Here is a 12,371-nt window from a genome sequence, read left to right as displayed (position 1 = left end):
AAAAACAACAAATGCGGGGACTTCCCTGGCTGCCCAGGGATTAAGTTCCTATTCTTCCACTGCAGGGGCCACAGGTTTGATCCTTGGTCGGGGAGCTAAGATCCTACATATCGTGTGATGTGGCCAAAAAAAAAAAAATCTCCATTTTCTCTTTTATAAAATACACAATCTATGTGGATACTCAGGTCAATTAATGCAACACATAGGCTTGTGGATACTGAGAGTGAGCACAAGCTTCGCTTTCGCTGGTGGGGGTTTCCCAGATGGCACAGTGGTGAAGAATCCACTTGCCGGTGCAGGAGATGCAAGAGATGTGGGTTCGATCCCTGGGACAGGAAGATCCCTGGAGTCGGAAATGGAAATCCACTCCAGTATTCTTGCCTGGAAAATTCCATGAACAGAGGAGCCTGGAGGGCTACAGTCCATGGAGCTGCAGAGAGTCGGATATGACTGAGCACACACACATGCATGATTAAAACTATACAGACCACTGAAGCAACATGGGATGAGTTCAGAGATTGTCATACTTAGTGAAGTCAGATAAAGACATCATATGATATTGCTTATATGTGGTATAAAAAAAAGATACAAAGGAACTTATAAAACAGAAACAGACTCATAGGCTTATGAGAACAAACTTATGGTTACAGATAGGGGCAAGGGTGGGGGTTGGGGGGAGGTATAGTTAGGGAGTTTGGGGTTGACATGTACACCTTGGTATATTTAAAATGGATAATCAACAAGGATCTACTGTGTAGCATGTGGAACTCTGCTCAATGTTATGTAACAACCTAAATGGGAAAAGAATTGGAGAAAGAATAGATACACGTATAACTGGATCACTTTGCTATACACCTGAAATTAACACAACATTGTTAATAGTATGCTCCAATATAAAATAAAAAGTCAAAAAAATAAGACACAAAAGATCCCCAAAAAAGTGAAAAAAAATATATAGATCACTGAGGGAATACAGAGAGGATTAGTTCCTACAACTCTGAGGGGTAATTACCATTGATAATTCCACTTTGTAGTTGAGAAGACTGAGGCACAAAGTATATGGCCAGTCTAGCATGTGGGTAAAACTGAGTCCTCAAACTCATGTCCATCGAGTCAGTGATGCCATCCAACCATCTCATCCTCTGTTGTCCCCTTCTCCTTCTGCCTTCCATCTTTCCCAACGTCAGGGTCTTTTCCAATGAGTTGCTTTTCACATCAGGTGGCCAAAGTATTGGAGCTTCAGCCATCACATTTACAAGACTTCTTTTTTACTGTTTTATGCTAAACAGAGATGTATTATTAACTCCCTTTAAGATTTCTACTTAATAAAAAAGGATTAAATTACATATGGTATTGAGTTGTTTTAGACACTGGAGAGAAAAAAAAAGGAAAAAACAAAATTTGTAAATCTAAGTACAGACACGAGAACTATCTTTCATACCATAATAGCTACTGGTGATATAAATAAGCTCTCAGATTGGTTGTCAGTTTGGGGGGTGCTGTACCATGTGGCATGCGAGATCTTCGTTCCTCCACCAGGAATCCAAACTGGGATTCTTGCACTGGGAACACCGAGTCTTCGCTGCTGGACCAACACGAAGTCCCTGCGTGTAATTTTTAACACATATTTGTATGAATACCCATATATGTGATGGTGCTTTTCGACTCTTTTAGCACCCCACTCCAGTACTCTTGCCTGGAAAATCCCATGGACGGAGGAGCCTGGAAGGCTGCAGTCCACGGGTTCGCTAAGAGTCGGGCACAACAGAGCGACTTCACTTTCACTTTTCACTTTCATGCATTGGAGAAGGAAATGGCAACCCACTCCAGTGTTCTTGCCTGGAGAATCCCAGGGACCGGGGAGCCTGGTGGGCTGCCATCTATAGGGTCGCACAGAGTCGGACACGACTGAAGAGACTTAGCAGCAGCAGCAGCAGGGAACCAAGTGGTTCTGTGTTCCCCACATCCTCTCTTGGGGCCAGTGACACAAATTGCTTCTGCCCTGCTCACAGACTTATACATGGTAGGATGTTACAAGAAACGAAACCAATAGTGTTTGTCAAGTCCCCAGACACCCTTGTCTGTAAGAAAGGATGTATCTGAGAGCCCAGATCAGAGCAGTCAGCATCATTTGACCTGGAAAGTGATGTCATGGAATGCCCTGGTGGCTGAAAAGGGAACATGAGACAGGCAGGTCTGGGAGGCAAGCCTGGAGCACAGGCAGAGAGTGTGCAGGACGCGTGCCAAGTGGACTCTAAATAGGGAAGCTGGGGTAAGACAAAGAGGCTTGAAAAGAGTGAGACGGCATGCTGCCAGCCCCAAGGAGTCTGTGCTGAGGAACCTAGGAATTATTTTCACGAACAGCGATGTCTGCAGAGGTTCAGAGTTCCCAGAGAGGACAGAGTAATAAGAAGAGTCCAGAGTGAATTTCCCCGACAGTAGTTTCAGGCATTAAAGCCTCTGCGACCATGATGATTGATTTATGTCAAGTGGAAAGTGCTGGTTAGGCACATTGCACTGTATAACTGAGGTGACAGCTGTCGGAGGGTTGAAAACGGTGTATTTCTTACCCAGCAGAAGGTGCGAACGTGTGATTTTAATTCGGCAAGAGTTAAATACACTGAGATTGTCTTCACGCTTACACCTCTGCTGAATAGTCAAAGGTAACGGGCTATTACTATTTTCAGAAAATAATGTATTTTCATTTTAAAATGTGGTACCAAAATAAACATTTAAAGGGACACATGTATGAAAGGTTAAAAATAATATTCAACGAGTTAAAAACGTTTAGAGAGATGTACTGACACATCTGCAACAAAAAACCCCAACTTTTCAATCTCTTCATGGTTTACTTTATATTACAAATTTTGTGCCACCATTAGATGATATATTAATTTCACTTCTTTACATACATTGAGGAAGAAACACAAAATCAGACCTAAATATATTACAAGGCATTTCAGGGAGGTGTGTTTTGTTGGCCACCAAAAAAAAAAAAAAGATTTGAAATTTACTTTTGAAATTGAGATAGACTTGTTTAGAACCACTATCCTGGCTCCTTTTCCATTTTCAGTATATCCTGGCTTTTCTCAAGGTCTCAGTAAATGGCTTACAGAAATTCTCCGGTCCAAGGTTAACATTCCAGATGTTCCAAAAAGTCATGTTCAACACATTCTTCCAGTTGTTTCAAGACCCTTGGGTTATCTGCGACAGGAAACTCCATGAGTGGAGGAGGGCCTTGGGTATCGGTGGACAGTCGACTCTGGGTTTTAAAAGCACAGTTTAGAGTCTCAAAGAAGGGCATCAGTTGCCTAACGCTGGAAAGAGAATGCTGGCGCAGCAGAGGGAACTCGCTCTTCAAGGCGATCTCATCTGAGCTGCTGATTTCCTGCAAAAAACCAACGACGACATGCTAAAGATTAGAGAGGCTCATGCAGGTGGTGAAAGCTAAGACATGAGTCCTCTAGGAAAACTCCCTGTCTGCCCTGACGGCAGCAGCGTTAACTCGAATCCCACGTCCCCACTACCGTCTTCCACCAGATTTCGCTGTGAGCCATCCTGCTGGGGCCCCTGCCACCCCTCCTGCAGGCCCTTCCTCTGAGTCACAGAGGGACTCTGCAGGCACGTCTCCTTCTACAGCAGGGGTCCCCAGCCTGTGGTCTATTCAGGAACCGAGCTGCAAAGCAGAAGGTGAGCAGTTGAACAAGATGAGATTACAGAGTAGACTGGACATTAGCAACATACTTCGGGTGTCCCTGTCTCCCATGACTCCCAGCTGGGACCATCAGGTTGCAGGAAAACAAGCTCAGGGCTCCCAGTGATGCTGCATTATGGTGAGTTGGATCATTATTTCATTATCACAATGTAACGATGAAAGAAAGAAAGTGCACAATAAAGGTAATGAAACCACCCTGAAACCACGCCCCCAACCCATCCCAGCTCCCTGGTCTGTGGAAAGAGTGCCTTCCACAAAACCACCTCCTGATGCCGAGGAGGTTGGGGACCGCTGTTCTGTAGGACTGTGTCTACCCAGGACACTTTGCTAAGAGGATGCTTCGCCTCTTAGCATCCAGGATGAGAAAGTGACATACAAACGCTAAGACAAAGATGAAATGTATAACCCTCTTCAAGTCTGAACACTTAAGAGGCAATTTGAACCCCGTTCAAAGTCATTGAAATCAAATGGCATATGAAGTACTTCACTCACCCCCTGAGCCCGTTCCCCTCCACCACAAATACAAATTTTGTAAAAAGGAAAACAATTACCCCATATTTTAATTTTAGAAGTTCAAGAATCCTGACAGTGTGGGGCTTGCATTCTTGGTGATCCTCTTCTAAATCTGAGAAGGCAGGGCTTTCTGTGTCCACTTCGGGAACAAATGCCCACCTGTAACTGGAGGAAGAGAATCCGAGGTCAGGCACATGGGCTCACAGCCCACCCAGAGGTTTTCAAATAGCTTCTCTGAGATGTAATTCACGTACTGTACAGTTCACTCGTTTAAAGTGTACTATTCAGGACTCTCTGGTGGTTCAGTGGCTAAGACTCCACGCTCCCAGTGTAGGGAATGTGGGTTCAATGCCTGGTCGGGGAACTAGATCCCACATGCCGCAACTTAAGAGTTCACACGCTGCAAATAAATACTTTGCATGCTGCAACTAAGACCCAGGACAGCCCAAAATACAATAAAAAATAGACTGCACCATTCCATAGCTTTTGGTATATTCACAGAATTGTACGTCCATCACCATCCATCGTGATCAATTTTAGGGTATTTTAAAACCCCAAATAGAATTGCTGCTCCCTTTAGCACTCACCCCTCAATCCACTCCAGTCATCCCTCAGTCTCATCCTTCAATCCGCTCCTCAGTCGAGGCCACCACTGAACTACTTTCTGTCTGTACAGGTCTTTTTTATTCTAGACATTTCATATAAATTAGAATCATGGTTGTACACGATTACATTCCAACTGATGTACTACATGGCTGTTTGTACCTGGCTTTTCTCACTTAACCTACTATCGTCAAGGCTCGCCCATGCTGTTACCACGTGCTGACACTTCCATCTCTTTGTGTTGTAGACTATTGCATTGTCCGGACACACCATATGTTATTTATCTACTTGTCAATGGATGGACATTTAGGTTTTCTCTACTTTTTGCCTATTATGATTAGTGAATATGCTATGCATATTCACGTACATTGGAACTCACTTAAAGAAAAAAAACAACTTTCTTTTTATTTATTTATTTTTTTAATTTTTTTTAACAACTTTCTTTTTTAGAGCAGTTTTAGGTTCATCCAAAATTGAGCAGCAGGTATGGAGGTTTCCCATTTGCCCCCTGCCCCTTCTTTACTAGGCTGAGCCTCCCTGTCAACACTCCCACCGGAAGGGTACATGTTACAATCGATGAACTGACACTGGCTCACCACCATCACCCCATGTCCAGAGTTAAGCTTAGGGTTCACTCTTGGAGCTGCATCTTCCATCAGCTTGGACAAGTGTGTAACGACATGTGTTCACAGTATAGTAGACACACAATCGCACACAATCATCTCACTGCCCTGAAAATCCTGTGCCCCGCCTCCCTCTCCACTCCTGGGACACACTCATCTGTTCACTGTCTTTACAGTTTTGTCCTTTACAGATCATCATATAGTTGAAAACATATGGTATGTAGCCATTTCAGACTGGCTTCTTTCATTCTGTGTTTCTAACCACAAACATTTCTACACGATTCCTCTCTTTAGGGCGACAGGACAGAGAGAAGTGGCATCTGGGGCCAGGCATGAAATGAAACATACGAGCGGCCATGTTAAGCCCACAGGAATGTGAGCCAATAGTGGCAGAGTGAACTGGAGACAGCGTGTTCCATTTAGTTAATTAAAAACAAAGAGACCAAGAAAAGAAAATAAGTAAATGCAGTGAGGATCACCAGCGCGGGCCTCTGTTTTATAACCACCCAATAGCAAAACCCACTGAAACACACACACGAACAGAAACCCATCCATAAATACTACTGTGAGCCAAATTCACCAAACCACAGATGTTGCGAGTAATCTGAAACTCGGTACTCTGAGCAGGCTCCTCGGCCACTGGTAACCCACATGCTGTACAGGAAAGAACAAGTGAAAGTGCTGACGAGGAAAGAAAGTCACCTCCTTCAAAGAGGACACGTGGTCCCCTGTGACTTACATCTGAAACAGTGGCATCTTGTCAGGTGGAAAAGAGAGTGCTGTGTCTAGGAATTTGCAAGCTGATAAACAGAGGACCAGCTCGCTCTGGGGTATCTCCCCCACCGACGGCCCATTTCCATCAGAGGCTGCAACTTTCATTCTGTTGATTTTGTTGCTGTTTCTATAAATTGGCAAAGAAACTCTTGTTAGAAATTCATTCCCATCCAATGTAGTCCTTTTGCCTATGAAATGTCCACAAGAAGGTTTTTTCCTTTTGAAAAATGGTCAGAATAGCTGGTCCCTTCACAACTACTTCAAGAAAATGGTGTTTAGGATGAGCTAACCCTACATCATAAATTGATGTTCACAGTCTGGATCTAAAAAAAAAAAAATCAAAACAAAAAAAATACAGTGATGTCCATTAACCTTCACATATGTGCACAGACTCATACACTACTTACCTCAATGATTCATTGTCCTTTTTCAGCTCTTCTTCAAGCTGTATGAATGCCTGAATCTTAAAAAAAAAAAAAAAAGTGAATTCAAGTTACTCTTTGAGAGAGGTTAAATCTAGCTTAATGTTTAAAATTTGTATGTCCATAAAAATTAGCAAATAAAACAAAAGGAATCAAAAATATGAAAAGACAACCTATGAAATGGGAAAAAAATATTTGCAAACCAAATGCAGTAAGGGATAAATCCAAAATACATAAAGAACTCATATAACTCAATAACGAAAAAGCAAATAATCAAATAAAAAATGGGCAGAGGACTTGAATTGACATTTTTCCAAAGAAGCTATAGGAATGGCCAACAGGCACATGAAAAGATGCTCAACATCACTAATCATCAAGGAAACGCAAATCAAAACCACGATGAGACATCACCTCACACCCGTTAGAACTGCTGTCATCCAACGGGCGAGATTACAAATGCTGGTGAGGATGTGGAGAAAAGGGAGCCCTCGTGCACTGCTGGTGGGATGATAAACTGGTATAGTCACTATGGAAAACAGTATAACCGCTCCTCAAAAAATTAATAGAACTACCGTATGATCCACGAAACCTACTTCTGGGACTATACTCCAAGGAATGAAAATATTCTCAAAGAGATATGTGCACCCCCATATTCAAGGCAGCATTATTTACTAGGTTGGCCAAAAAGTTCAGGTTTTTCTGTGACGTGGGAAGAACCTGAATGAACTTTTTGGTCAACCCAATATAGTAGCCAAGACATGGAAACATTCTAAGTGTCTATCAACAAATAAATGGATTAAGTTTCATATATATATATATATGAATATATACACATGCACATATATGTGTATGTACACACACGCATATGTATATATGTTTACACACATACACATATGTATATGCATGTGTGCGTATACACACATACATGCATGTGTATATATGTTTACACACATATGCATATGTATGTATATGAGAATACACACACACAGTAGAATGCTATTCAGCATGAAAAGGAGGAATCTTGCCATTGGCACATCTGTAGTAATTTGGAAGGACTCTGAGGGCATTACACTACATAAAATAAGTCAGGAGAGAAAGACAAATACTGTATAATCTCACTTATAAGGGGAACCTAAGAAACAAAACAAAGCAAAACCAAACTGAACTCACAGAAGAGATCAGAGGCAGGGGGTGGGAAGAGGGAAGATTGAATGAAGGTGGTCAAAGATACAAACGTTGATTTATAAGACATATGTTATTGCCGGGAGCCGGTGAGGCATTCCACTCGTGACAAAGGTAGTGAGGAAGGAGGCTCGGCATACGCAAAGGCGGGATCGAGCCTCAGGAGTCCCCCTGGATATTCTCGAGCATCTACCCCCAAAAAACCAGAGTCTGCCTACTTTATTGCTTTGTGCTCTCACCTCTGACTTTACTGGGGGCTGTCCCCCACCACCATCTCGCTCTCTCTGTCAAAGAGTTAACTTACAGCTCCAATTAATAAAGTTCCTGGGCAATTAGGAGTGTTTAAATACAAACCCCTCAGATGGCTCTCTAACTCGCCTGACAAGTTTACCCGGGCTCCTACAGCTATGCATATGATTGTTTACAGTCTCCCAGCCTCGAGAGGCACGGGAAGCTTAAGATATTCAAATAGCTTAGAGCCTCTCAGAGAGTTAGAAACTGTCAGAATAAAACTAGTAAAAGATTTCATTGATGAGCCAATGCTTGTTGCCAAGTTTTCACATCCCCTGAATTGTATCCTTGAATGTGTATTAATTAATATAGTTGGTATGTAGAAAAAATAAGTAGTGGCCTTGGTGTTAGTAACTTTAGACCCTTAAGGTAATAAATTCTTTCCTTTGTTGTAAACCCATTACACATCCGCCCTATAGGAATGCAATTTTATCTTCGGAAGATGGCGCCAAACCTTAAAATAATTACTCTTAGAGAAAATAAGTCTTTGTTGATAAGTCTTTGTCAAGAGTCATAAAATGTTAATAGGCCTTCTGGCCAGAAGATGATGTAAATCACCTAAACCATTTGTATACGATAAATTTGCAGGAAAGAAACCTTGGTTTTTGATAAGGATCAAAGACTGCTGACTTTGCATCCCCTATTATCCTCTATGTGTAACTTAGGGTATAAAAGCCCCTGTTGAAAATAAAGCTATGGACCTTGCTCACCAAAGCCTGGTCTCCCCATGTCATTCTTCCCCTCAATTTCCAGCTGAGTCTCCATCTGGAGTGCGGATATCCTCTGCGGCCATTTATTTGCCTGGGCTTCTAAGACTCACTCGAGAAGGTGTCTAAGGTGGGGCACCTTCCGCTATTCGAGAGGGCGCCTGTGGCCTCCGTGGTCAGAGCTAACCTGGTGTCACGGGTTATATTGATTTTCCGCGTAAACCAAGCTACTCAGCCTCTTATCTCCACTGAATTTTCCTACTGAGCTCTCCTCATTCTATTACTCTTTATATCTTTGATAAATAAATAAATAGGTCGCCGAAGCCGTCTCTCCTTCGAATACCCTGGATCAGCCGGGGCTGGACCCCGGTATGTTATTACTAGGGATAACGCAGGATGTGACAACTGCAGTCAAAGCTGCTGTAAGTCACAGGTGAAGTAAAGACTGTAAATCCTGAGTTGTCATCACAAGGAAAAAAATTCTTTTCTTTTGGATCTGTATGAGATGATGGATGTTAACTGAATGTGATACGGGTCTCATGATATATTTCAGTCAAATCATTACGTGGTGCACTTTAAACTTATATGCTGCTGCATGACACTTATGTCTCATTAAAAGTGGGAAAAGGCCAGTTTGAAAAATAGCAAACAGGGCGCTCTATGGCAGTCCAGTGGTTAAGACTCAATGCTTTCACTGCTGGCTTCAATCTTTGGCTGGGGAAGTCAGATCCCAAAAGTCACATGGGGTGGCCAAAAAAAAAAAAAAGCAAATAATATCAAATTAATTTAAATAACTACAATTGAGAGGTCAACTAAGATTAGAGGATAAAATATCACTACTTAACCAAGAGCTGACCATGCACTACCAACTCGATTGAAAATTTTACAGATCAAATTATACATACACAAAAGGGTACATTATTGCTGAAACCGCATTTTAAAAAACTCCAATTTTACCTCAAGAATAAAGTACTTGCACTTACCAATTCAGAGACCATTATTGGCCACAGTGAAGTCAAATGTTGGGGAGATATTCTTAGCAGCAAAACTCTGAAAAAAAGAAACATCTGAGCAGCAACTGAGGATGTCTGTCCCACTCTGAGATTGTCTGTCAGGCGTTCTAAGGAAAGAAGATTTTCGAGATGTCACACAAATGAGGAGTTTGGAGCTTCTCACTAGACAAAGAGGAAAAACACAACTGCAATCGCTCTGACATTTGACAACAACTGTATGTGAGCTGGGTGTTGGGAGAATGGTACTGCTCTTCATGTTTGCCCACAGCCCTCTTCTTTGTGAGGCACAGCAGTTCCTGGCCTTTGCTAAAGAAGTGAGCCAAGGGCCTCTTATTCCCCTGCTACAGCTGAGTAGGGAGGAAGGCATCAACTTCCGGCTCAAGCCGGAAATCCACTGCATCATCAATGAGCATGTAAGTGATGGTGGGTTTTTTTAATTCTTAATTTTTGGTCATGCTATCTAGCTTGCGGGATCTTAGTTCCCTGACCCGGGGTCAAACCTGTGCCCCCGGCAGAAGCATGGAGTCCTAACCGCTGGACCTCCAGGGAAGTCCTGTAAATGTTCTTCTAAGAATATCAAGTACAAGACATCAAACTATAAGATCACATAGGTTGGTTGGCAGATGGCACTGTATTTTGGGGGTGAGGAGTGACAAGTGAAGTTGAGTGAACACAAGAATGATTCAGTAAAGTTTAGATTTGACAACTACGACAAAAACTTCAATTCCTGCAGGAAAAAAAAAGTTGAGTGAAACTCTCTAGTCTCTAAGTCTTCCCCATTTCTCCACTGAAATAATTGCTTATAGAATGTGATTCTTCTCATAATTTAAGGTTTCTGAGGAATATGACAAATTGCCAGGGCAAACAGCTGAACTATGGTCATGCTGGTTAAGATTCACTGGAATACATTAGTAATAAACTTCTCTTAAAATCATACAATATTCTTTCTTCCTGAGTAGTTAACCTATGTTGGACAGTAAAAGCAAAAAGTTTTATCTCTACCTCTTATGGTTCCAATACGAAAAGGTAGTATTTCAGACACCTATACCACATGGGAGAACAGAAGAGCATCCCAAATGATGTAAAATGTTGATACAAGTATATACATTCTATGTTCACTGGAATCCCTATAGCCACCACTGCAAAAACTTTAAAAAGAGACACATCCCCAAACCCACTTTAAATAAATCAAAATGTAATGCTGAAAAAATGTTCAAGTAACCTCAGGAAAATAGAAAAAAGGCAAACAAAGGAATTAAAAACAAGGAACAAACAGAAAATTTAAAAAAAGGCATAATATATCCTGACATGCCAGTAATTACATTAAAGGTAAACTGTCTAAATCCACCAGTTAAAAGAGAGAGACTGGTTGAATGGATGAAAGAAATGATGTACTTGTATGCTGCTGCCGCCGCCAAGCCACTTCAGTCGTGTCCAACTCTGCGCAACCCCACAGACGGCAGCTCACCAGGCTTCCCCGTCCCTGGGATTCTCCAGGCAAGAACACTGGAGTGGGTTGCCATTTCCTTCTCCAATGCATGAAAGTGAAAAGTGAAAGTGAAGTCGCTCAGTCGTGTCCGACTCTAGTGACCCCATGGACTGCAGCCACCAGGCTCCTCCATCCATGGGATTTTCCAGGCAGAAGTACTGGAGTGGGGTGCCATTGCCTTCTCCAGAAAGAAGAAGTATGCTATCTTACACAAAACTTGTATGCTATCTTACACAAAACTCACTTCAAATATAATTATATAAGTAGGTTAAAGGTAAACAGATGGGAAAAGACACACCATGCAAACATTTTAAGAAAGCTGGAGTGGCACTATTAACACGGAATGGACTGCAGAGCAGAGCAGAGCACCAGGGTCAAAGGGGGACACTGCAGAGCGAAAGGTCAATTCAACAGGAAGATGTAACATCCTAAATGCCTGTGTACCGAACAACAGCGGTCTAAATTACAAGAAGAAAGAACTACCAGAACTCAAAGAAGAATAACTTCTGACAACTGTAGCTGAGGTTCAACATCCCTACTGCATGACGGATAGAAGCCTTAGGAAAAAAACAGTCAAGTAAGGATATAGAAGAACCAAGCAATACCACCAGCCTGCAGGATCTAAACAACACTTGCAGACCACTCCGCTCAACACAGCAGAATTCATCTCATTAACTGCTCGTGGAACATTCACCAAGACTGCTTAATGACCCATGACAAAATCTAACTTCAACAAATTTAAATTCTACAAAGAATGTTCTCTGACCACGTGTGTGTGCTTAGTCGCTCAGTCGTGTTTGACTCTTTGTGACCCCATAGACTGTAGCCCACCAGATTCCTCTGTCTATGAGGATTCTCCAGGGTTGCCATGCCCTCCTCCAGGGGATCTTCCCAACCCAGGGATCAAACCCAGGTCTCCCGCATTGCAGGTGGATTCTTTATCGTCTGAGCCATCAGGGAAGCCCACTCTGACCATAATGGACTCAAACTGGAAATTAATTACAGAAGAACAACTGGAAACACTTGGAAACTAACAAAC

General features: G+C 42.3%; 1 protein-coding gene across 4 annotated transcripts in view; it reads right to left on the bottom strand.

Moving 5' to 3' along the window:
• Window positions 1-2,678: 2,678 nt before the first annotated feature.
• The window catches only part of DOP1B (DOP1 leucine zipper like protein B), a 130,862-nt gene continuing 121,169 nt past the window's right edge, over window positions 2,679-12,371 (bottom strand). For 3 of the 4 annotated variants that reach the window (XM_005202123.5, XM_002685151.6, XM_059889571.1), the window contains exons 33-37: window positions 9,814-9,950; window positions 6,636-6,691; window positions 6,194-6,355; window positions 4,267-4,393; window positions 2,679-3,388 (exon numbers count right to left, since the gene is read on the bottom strand). In XM_005202123.5, coding sequence (XP_005202180.2) covers window positions 3,134-3,388; window positions 4,267-4,393; window positions 6,194-6,355; window positions 6,636-6,691; window positions 9,814-9,950 — 737 coding nt within the window. In that variant the 3' untranslated portion in view covers window positions 2,679-3,133. Of the gene's footprint in view, window positions 3,389-4,266; window positions 4,394-6,193; window positions 6,356-6,635; window positions 6,692-9,813; window positions 9,951-12,371 lie in introns of those variants that run through there. The other variant, XR_804602.4, reaches the window with a different exon arrangement.

This window comes from Bos taurus, chromosome 1 (genome assembly GCF_002263795.3).
Source record: "Bos taurus isolate L1 Dominette 01449 registration number 42190680 breed Hereford chromosome 1, ARS-UCD2.0, whole genome shotgun sequence".
Taxonomy (NCBI): Eukaryota; Metazoa; Chordata; class Mammalia; order Artiodactyla; family Bovidae; genus Bos; species Bos taurus.
Note: the sequence above shows the minus strand (reverse complement) of the source record. Positions and strands in the feature narration are given on the sequence as shown.